Source organism: Corylus avellana, chromosome 1, assembly GCF_965113065.1.
Source record: "Corylus avellana chromosome 1, dhCorAvel1.hap1.2, whole genome shotgun sequence".
Taxonomy (NCBI): Eukaryota; Viridiplantae; Streptophyta; class Magnoliopsida; order Fagales; family Betulaceae; genus Corylus; species Corylus avellana.
In genome coordinates, this window is record NC_142490.1 from 8,173,625 (window position 1) to 8,183,317 (window position 9,693).

General features: G+C 34.4%; 1 protein-coding gene across 1 annotated transcript; it reads left to right on the forward strand.

Moving 5' to 3' along the window:
- The first annotated feature begins 4,694 nt into the window (after positions 1-4,694).
- Positions 4,695-9,386, forward strand: LOC132170572 (GDSL esterase/lipase At5g33370). The gene is made up of 5 exons (XM_059581594.2): positions 4,695-5,012; positions 5,113-5,240; positions 6,051-6,293; positions 7,648-7,900; positions 8,969-9,386. The coding sequence occupies exons 1-5, from the start codon at positions 4,778-4,780 to the stop codon at positions 9,199-9,201; spliced, it is 1,092 nt and encodes a 363-aa protein (XP_059437577.2). The 5' UTR covers positions 4,695-4,777; the 3' UTR covers positions 9,202-9,386.
- Positions 9,387-9,693: the final 307 nt, after the last annotated feature.

Genomic DNA, 9,693 nt, shown 5'->3' on the forward strand with positions numbered 1-9,693 from the left:
ATCACGATCGATCGATCGAATGCACTAGGTAGGACCAATCGGATATTTGATCAAACCTTCAATTTCAATTGTTTCAATCATTTGATCTTATCACGATCAATCGAACTAATTCATTATGATTGATCGGATATTCGATCAAACCTTCAATTTCAATTGTTTCAATCATTTGATCTTATCACGATCAATCGAACTAATTCATTATGATTGATCGGATATTCGATCAAACCTTCAATTTAATTGTTTCAAGTTTCATCGATCATTTGATCCTATCATGATCGATTGAACAAATGTACTATGATCAACCGGATATTTGAATGAACCTTTAATTTCAATTGTTTCAATTTTGATTGTCACTTGATCCTATCATTTCATTGTATCACTATCAAAGTTGTTGTACATTATTCAATAAAAATTAAAATAAAATTAAAATAAAATAAAAATTAAATTCTGCCTCTCTTTTAACATTCTGTTACTGCGATCGATCTCATATTGGGTGCGATCGATCGCAGTCACAGAATGAACACGTTTGTACATTCTGTGACTGCGATCGATCGCACATTGGGTGCGATCGATCGCAGTACCCTCTTTAGGGTCGACTTTGTCGCCCCTAATACTTAAGCATTAGGGTCGACTCTCAAGTCGACCCTAATGATAACTCTTTAGCGTCCACTAAAAGTGGACGCTATTGGTTATGAATATTAGGTTTTTTTAATTTTTTTTTAATTCCTCCCCACACTCTTTAGGGTCGACAAAAGTCGACCCTAATACTTAAGCATTAGGGTCGACACCCAAGTCGACCCTAATGATAACTCTTTAGCGTCCACAAAAAGTGGACGCTATTGGTGGTTAAATGTATTTTTTTTTAATTTTTTTTTAATTCCTGCACACACTCTTTAAGGTCGACTTTGTCGCCCCTAATACTTAAGCATTAGGGTCGACCTGAGAGTCGACCCTAATGATAACACTTTAGCGTCCACTAAAAGTGGACGCTATTGGTTATGAATATTAGGTTTTTTTAATTCCTCCCCACACTCTTTAGGGTCGACTTTGTCGACCCTAATACTTAAGCATTAGGGTCGACACCCAAGTCGACCCTAATGATAACTCTTTAGCGTCCACAAAAAGTGGACGCTATTGGTGGTTAAATGTATTTTTTTTTTATTTTTTTTAATTCCTGCACACACTCTTTAGGGTCGACTTTGTCGCCCCTAATACTTAAGCATTAGGGTCGACTTGAGAGTCGACCCTAATGATAACACTTTAGCGTCCACTTTTAGTGGACGCTATTGGTTATGAATATTAGGTTTTTTTAATTTTTTTTTAATTCCTTCCCACACTCTTTAGGGTCGACTTTTGTCGACCCTAATACTTAAGCATTAGGGTCGACTCTCAAGTCGACCCTAATGATAACTCTTTAGCGTCCACTAAAAGTGGACGCTATTGGTTATGAATATTAGGTTTTTTTAATTTTTTTTTAATTCCTTCCCACACTCTTTAGGGTCGACTTTTGTCGACCCTAATACTTAAGCATTAGGGTCGACTCTCAAGTCGACCCTAATGATAACTCTTTAGCGTCCACTAAAAGTGGACGCTATTGGTTATGAATATTAGGTTTTTTTAATTTTTTTTTTAATTCCTTCCCACACTCTTTAGGGTCGACAAAGTCGACCCTAATACTTAAGCATTAGGGTCGACACCCAAGTCGACCCTAATGATAACACTTTAGCGTCCACTCTTAGTGGACGCTATTGGTAAATAAAATGATTTTTTTTTTTAATTTTTTAATTCATCCATACACTCTTTAGGGTCGACAAAGTCGACCCTAATGATTAGGCATTAGCGTCGACTTGAAAAGTCGACGCTAATGATCTTTTTCCCGCCTTTTGAATATTTCCCGCGAGTATATTAGGGTCGAGTTATTAGCGTCCACCCTAGAGTGGACGCTATTATTCATCTTTTGGGTCGACTATTAGCGTCCACTTAGATGTGGACGCTAATACATAACTATTAGGGGCGACTTTCAAAAGTCGCCCCTAATAGTTGAGTATTAGGGGCGACTTTATAGTCGCCCCTAATGAGTCGCCCCTGATGACTCAGTTTCTTGTAGTGACATATACCTATGGACTCATGTTTTAAACCTCATACTACTCGAACAGTGCACGAGTATGCCTACATACCAATTAAATCACCATCTTCGGATGTACAAGGTATCTTCTTGGGCCTGCTATCACCAAACTCTTCTCCCAAAATCAAAATCAATTATAGAGTAGTTAGTGCGAGGATTTTTCCCGACTTTGGTGGAACATGCTCGGATCGAATTCAAAGAAATATATACAAGAGTTGCAAAAAACAAAGGTAACAATATTGGTGCGAAGAAAGAAATTAATTCTCATTAGGCCACCACTATGACCTAAGGGAATGGCAAGGTATTGATGAGATAAAATATTTCTCGCTTTTACCAAGCTAGGGCAAATGCCCATTGTGAATGAAAATCCCATAGCTCATTAAGCACATTAAGCACAAGCCCTCAAAACCAGGTGTTATCACTAGGTCCACCTCAAATCATATAGTTGGGCGCAAGATCCTGCAGGTCCAACGATCAAGGGAGCCCAATCAAGGCTCAACAGACCCAATCCAGGCATAACAAACTAAATCTTGTCAAAAGGAGTCCAGGTGCATGTGGAAATCATCATGCAAACCTCTCCAAAGATTGTCATAGAGATAATCACTGATCAACCGTTCCCAAAGATTAGGGAAATCGAGTACGAATCCCAGAATGACTCTTACTCTCAGCTGCATCTATAAAAAGAGCAACCTACCACAACACCAAATACAGTGAATTCTATCTCTACTACTTTCATTTCATTATCATTACTCTATTGTTATTTACTCTCATTCTCTATAATTCTAACTTCGGCGTCGGAGGTGGAATGACTACCACACCCCCCACTTTGCAGCCTTCCATCATTGATCCATTTTTTTACTCTTAGCAGGTTTTACAATCAAGTTGCTACCAGTGTTGACAATTGTCTCAACACGTATTATCTTATTGATAGATTGATTCGTCATGTTTTAACTATTCCAGTGTCTACAACAACTACCGAACGAGCATTCTCAGCTATGAAAATTGTTAAAACAAGATTTCATAAGAAAATGGAGGATGAATTTCTTGCGGATAATTTAATTGTCTACATTGAAAGGAAAATTTCCAAAAACCTCAATTCAGATTTGATACTTTATGATTGTGTTTCTCTAAGACCACGTAGAATGCAATTTTAGACACTTTGTATTTTGTTTTGTTTTTTGTTTTTTTTTTAACAATAGTTGATTGACAATGCAATATCAACAAAGTAAAATAAAAGTTGGATAAAAGTGTAATTTCTAGCATCCATCTCTCTCTCTCTCTCTCTCTCTCTCTCTATATATATATATATATATATATATATATAAAATAAAATGATATATAAGAGCACTAGCGACAGACTCCTTAAATCCCATTCTTTTCCATAAATGCAGAGAAAACTCTTAAAAAAACTTGCAACGCTCCATTGGTGTTCCCTAAGAACTCTAGCAATAGCTTTCCTAAATCCAATTCCCTTTCCAAAATGCACAGAAAACTCTTAAACAATCACTTGAAATATACTTCTTTGGTGTTCCCTAAATTTAAGGTTTTCTCTTTTTTCTCTCTAATTCCTCTAATATTTATTTGAAACAATATTTAAATGGTTTTTCTTTACTCTCTATTTCCCCTAACATTTAACATAAAGAATATTTAAATGGTATAAGGAAATGATAAATGAAGCTACAGTGGAGTTTATTTAAATTGGCAAAAAAAGTAGTTTGGTTTTCTATATTTAAGAAAAATCTAAGGAAAATTGTTGCTAGTACTCTAAACCAAGAGAAACCGAAAGGAATTGGGTAGCATTTTCACTTCTCTTATAACAATTTATTTTTTTTAGAAAAAATGCTTTCTCTTTCCACTTGCATTTATTCGGCAAAAAAAAATATTTAAATGGCTTTCTCCTTTCTCTTTTTTCTCTCTAACATTTATCTGATAGAATATACTCTTTTAAAGAATATTTAAATATATAGTATAGAAAAAGAAAAAGGAAAGCTACGTACTATCAGTGCTATAAGCTGCAGTGAGATAACCGTTTTATGAATTTTTTTTTTCTTTTATTTAAAGGGGCTGTTAACAAAAATGTAACAATTAAATCAAAAGAAAACAAAAAATAATAAAATAATAAACAAAAAGGTTTGACTCTTAATGTGTCTTGAGTGTTGACTTCACGCACGGGATGGAGAACGGCCGCTAGAGTTAAGTGATAATTAAGGCAATTCCCATTTAAGCGATATATGTAGTTAATTTCATGTTTTTTTTTTTTTTAATTAATATAACTTCACAAAAATTTTCACTAACAACTTTATTAGACGAATTGAATAATAAAGATAAATTCCGACAGATATATTACCCATTGCTAGACTGTCACATTTATCAATCGAAATGGAAAATTCAAGACGTCATGATGAATATTGAATAGTACTCAACAATGCAAAAAAAATAAAAAATAAAAAATAAAATTACTTCACCAAGATTCTCTTACTCCTTGTCTCTATCCAGTGGTGGTGGTGGTAGCACAAACAATTTAATGTGATACGCATAATGGAGCTTTATATAAAGCCACGGGTACGTATTCACTCACTCACGAGTTGGCTTGCTTGCTAGTCTACACAAAAGGGCTGTCTCCTCCAGCTTCTAGCTTGCAACTCCATTTCAATGGAAAGCATAAGCTTTCTGGGTTTTCTTTCTCTGCTTCTAACTTTGACTAGTTTTTCTTCACGAGCCGAGGCTCGAGCTTTCTTTGTTTTCGGCGATTCTTTGGTTGATAATGGCAACAACGACTACCTCGCCACCACTGCCCGCGCCGACTCCTACCCTTATGGCATTGACTCTCCGACTCACAGAGCTACCGGTCGTTTTTCAAACGGGCTTAACATCCCGGATATTATCAGTAGGGTTCTACTCTACATACATTAATTAATATTTGTGTTATTTACTGAACTATATGTCGTTTTATTACTTGATTAATGTTATGCTACATGTTTTGTCAGGTGAGCAAATGGGCGCGGAAACCACGTTGCCGTACTTGAGCCCACAGCTCACCGGAGAAAGACTGCTTGTCGGTGCTAACTTTGCTTCTGCTGGGATTGGAATTCTCAACGACACCGGAATCCAATTTGTAAGTATATGTATTAATTGTAAAGCCAAAGCAAACTAATTATTGTTATTGTTCTGTTGGATTTTTTGTTGTTATTATTATTATTGTTTTCATTTTCAAAGTAACACTGTAATTTTACTCTGTTTTATTGGATAAGATAACTTATATTTTCGAGTAATACTAAATACTACCTATTTATCTCCACTTTTATCTCAGTCAGCCTCACTCAACTATTCGTCAACTTTTGATTTTTTTTTTTTTTTTTTTAAGGGCTTATACAAAGACTGATGAGTAGTCTCATATTAGCTCAGTGTGATTAGAGTATAATGAAAGTGTAATACTTAACATTATTCTATGTTTTATTAATAATATTTAGTATATTGCTATATGACTGTAATACAACTTGACGATATAGCAGTCAAAGTAACCTTTAGGTAACACTTGTAAAAGAAAAATTGTTATACAAATTGTAATACAACTTGACGATATGGTAGTGAAAGTAACCCTTAGATCAGCACTTGTAAGAGAAAAATTGTTATACGACTGTAATACAACTTGACGGTATGGCAGTAAATATTGTAACCCTTAGATCAACACTTGTAAAAGAAAAATTACTATACAACGAGTGTGATAAAACTTTATGATGTGACAGTGAAAATAAGTTATAGCCTTAGATCAGCACTTGTAAAAAAGACAAAATCCAATGACTAATTTTTCAATACCACAATATTCTAATTGTACTGCAGTCATATAGCATTCTAGTTTTTTTTATTTTTTTTTATTTTTTTTATCATAAAATTAAATTATGAAAATTGTTTGTTTAATTTGCAGCTATACATAATCCGAATGTACCAACAACTGTTGTACTTTCAACAATACCAACAACGGTTGAGCGCTCTCGTCGGAGCCGACCAAGCTAAGCAGATTGTAAACGACGCGCTGGTCCTCATCACCGTAGGAGGCAACGACTTTGTGAACAACTACTACTTGGTCCCCTTCTCCGCAAGATCTCGCCAATTTGCTCTCCCGGACTACGTTGTCTATGTCGTTTCGGAGTACCGAAAACTTTTAATGGTAATTAATTATATTTATGTTATATTGTTACAATAATCACTTTTAATTGAATTAATATTTTGATAATTCCTTCAATATTAGATTACATGTTATAAATATTTTAAAAAAAAACTAAAATAATTATTAATTAGTCTTTTATACTCTTGAAATGACTAATGTAGAACAAAACCCTATTTTCATGTCGACTAATGCTACTTTTCTTACTCATTTATGTATGAGTGGCAGACATAGCATACTGGTTAACCTAACTTTTAGTGTCAATCATTTTATGAAAACCAAAAAAAGAAAGTTGGTTAAAATATGCTATTTATGACGAATTAGAATCCTCTACAATTTTAGAAAAAATATAGTAGATTCTCAAATTGCATACTTTTGATTGTTGTTAGGCATCGAAACTCTTGAAAAATATCACCTATTGAAAATGTGATATATTTTCAGTTGTGAATTAAGTATATTTTTATTACGTTCTTACAATCTATGTTGTAAAAAAGATTTGACCAAAAAATTATCTTTTAATTTTATAAAGAAGAAGCCTTTCTACAAAAGTGAAGATGAACCTTTTCGAAAGGAAATTATTTTTGGTTACCTCGATAATATGCCACATTTTTAACGTATAACATTTTTTAAGCGTTTTAATACATAAAAACAGTTTAAATTATGTAATTTGAGAATCTATAATTTTATAGAAATTATAGAAAATCCTAATCCATTTATAACACCATATTTCACAATTTGAGTTTAATTCATTGCGGCTGTGTTTGGCAAAGGATCGGACCGGACCGGACCGACGGAAAAACCAAATTTTTTTTTTTAAAATCAATTCTAATATTTTTACTTTTTATATTACATGAATCACTTTTTATTACTATTTAAATAAAAAAATTATTACGAAATAAATTTTTTCACTTTTTAATTCTTATTTTTTTCTCTTATATTAATCAAATTTACTACGACAGTGTTTCACACCCTTTTTCTCTGATCCATTGTCGAACACGGTTGTAAAACCATAAATGGTAGTCGAGAGACTCAACACGAAGGTCACACGAAAGTAGGAAGAAAATAATAATGGTGAGTGGGGACGCATTTATGATTATTTATGACTCATATTTATGTGATGTACGTGAGGGAGGCAGCTTGGAGTTATTGTAAGACAATTTGGTTGGTGAGGCCAACAACGATTCTGCCACTATTAAAGCCTTGGTCACCAACCAACACCAAGTCTTTAGGTTACCACGTCAGAGTTATATGGCAATTAATACATAAGCATCCTAAATAACATAACACTGATATATATATAAGTGTTATGTTATTAACTTATTGAGATTGATCGATCGGCTTGTGTTTGAATATGCAGAGAATATACGAGCTGGGAGCACGGAGGGTTTTGGTGACAGGTACAGGACCGCTGGGCTGTGTTCCGGCGGAGCTGGCCATGCGTAGCAGAAATGGTGAGTGCTCGGAGGAGCTGCAACGAGCCACAAACTTGTTCAACCCACAAGTGGCTCAACTGCTTAATCAACTTAACAGAGAGATTGGGTCGGATGTGTTCGTTTTCGGAAATGCTTTTGACATGCACATGGATTTTGTTAGCAATCCTGGAGCTTATGGTACGTACTATGCATGCATCTCAACCTGGCCTCCATAAATAATTTATTATACTTTGCAGCAAATTAAGTTATTTTTTAAGAATATTGAATATTTTATATTTTATTATATATAATGAGTCTTGGTGGATCAAATATTATGCACAGAACGCGATTCAAGAATTAATAATTAATGTGACACAACGACTCACACTGTCACACATACGCAGAGGAGGCAGAAATGTTGTATTGAAGAGGGAATTTGTGGGGCCACCGGGAGTAAATGCCAGATTAAGTTAGGGTGGCTTAAAAATAACAAGAATTAATGCTAGGTTTTTAATACTTTTCTAAAAAATTTGGTTTAGAATTGATGTGTCACTATTATGGGATTTATTATTTTAATAAATAAAAGCATGCATGAAATAATATCACATCTGTCAAATTTTTACTGTCACATCATTCTTTTGAAAAAATGCTAGGTATTTTAACTCTCATGTTTCATAATAAAAATCTATACAACTTTCGTAAAATTGAACAATGTGAGAGTAAAAATTAGTTTTTAGATTAACACTTAATTTTTTGTTTTATAAGTACTGATTTTTACTGTCACGTCATTTTGTTGTATGGCAGTTGTACAAGAGTCTACAAAATAATATTATTCTAAAAATTTAACTTAGAGACGAGTAATGCTGAAAATTATATTTTTATCCCACAACTATTCCACAATGCTAGCGTATCAGTCTTAACTAATTATTATGAAAAAAAAAAAAGAATTAAGAATTGGTTGAAACTTTCACTTTAGGGTTTAGAAAACAGAGGCCGAATCTATAGCTGCCAGCAAATAGGGGTGGCGGACCCAAGTGAAGGTTTGGTAGGGATTGGTCCTCCAAAATTTTAAAACTTCCCCCTTAATTTTTTATTTTTAAAATATTCCCTTAAAAACATTTTTTTTTATATAGTTTTGTCCATCTCAAACCTAAAAATCTAGCTCCGGCACCCCTAGTTGCAGAAGTAGGGTTTGTACATGTTTGAGTAGTCTGAAGTGTGAAGCAGTAAGAGATGAATAAGAAGATGATTGTGATGGTTTTGTAGGATTTGTAACATCAAAGATAGCATGCTGCGGGCAAGGGCCATACAACGGGATCGGACTATGCACGCCGGCGTCCAACCTGTGCCCGAACAGAGACATTTATGCTTTTTGGGATCCATTTCATCCATCTGAAAGGGCCAACAGGATCATCGTACAAACAATCATGACTGGATCCACCAAGTACATCAACCCAATGAATCTCAGCACCCTTCTGGCCGTCGACTCCAGGACCTGATCGTCTTTTGCTCTTACAAATCACGTCTTTAGATCTTTTTATGTATTCATGTTAGTTTGAAATTGGGTGGTTATTAATTATATTGTCTTTCTTATCATGGAAATTGTGTAGAGTACGATGTTTCAGATTCATATATAGTTTTTGGGGCTAATAAATAAAATCATTAGTGCTTACTGCTTACTTTATATATGGTCTACATATATTAAGCTTTGTCTTTATTCATTTCAAAAGTTGGCTGCTCCTGATTGTGGGGACAGGCGGCTGAGAAAGCGATCGATCTTCAAGATAAGCAAGTCATTTTAGTACGCTGTTCTGAGGCTCTAAGCTTAACATCCCAATAGGCAGGATTTACTTTTTATAAATCTATAGATTTGGAGGAAATTTCTGTCGGCTCTTAACAAAGACTATTTCATTCTATGGAATTATTGGTAGAGGGTATAATTGGCCGGCCTGCTAGTGCTAGGCTCCACCCATCATTAAGGCTAATGGTCG

What these genes read in the sequence shown, in the direction of transcription:
- LOC132170572 (XM_059581594.2), top strand. Translation starts at nt 4,778, where the DNA reads ATGGAAAGCATAAGCTTTCTGGGTTTTCTTTCTCTGCTTCTAACTTTG. An exon ending in ACGACACCGGAATCCAATTT is followed by an intron (nt 5,241 to 6,050) that starts GTAAGTATATGT and finishes TTTAATTTGCAG; the next exon opens with CTATACATAATCCGAATGTA. An exon ending in TAGCAATCCTGGAGCTTATG is followed by an intron (nt 7,901 to 8,968) that starts GTACGTACTATG and finishes ATGGTTTTGTAG; the next exon opens with GATTTGTAACATCAAAGATA.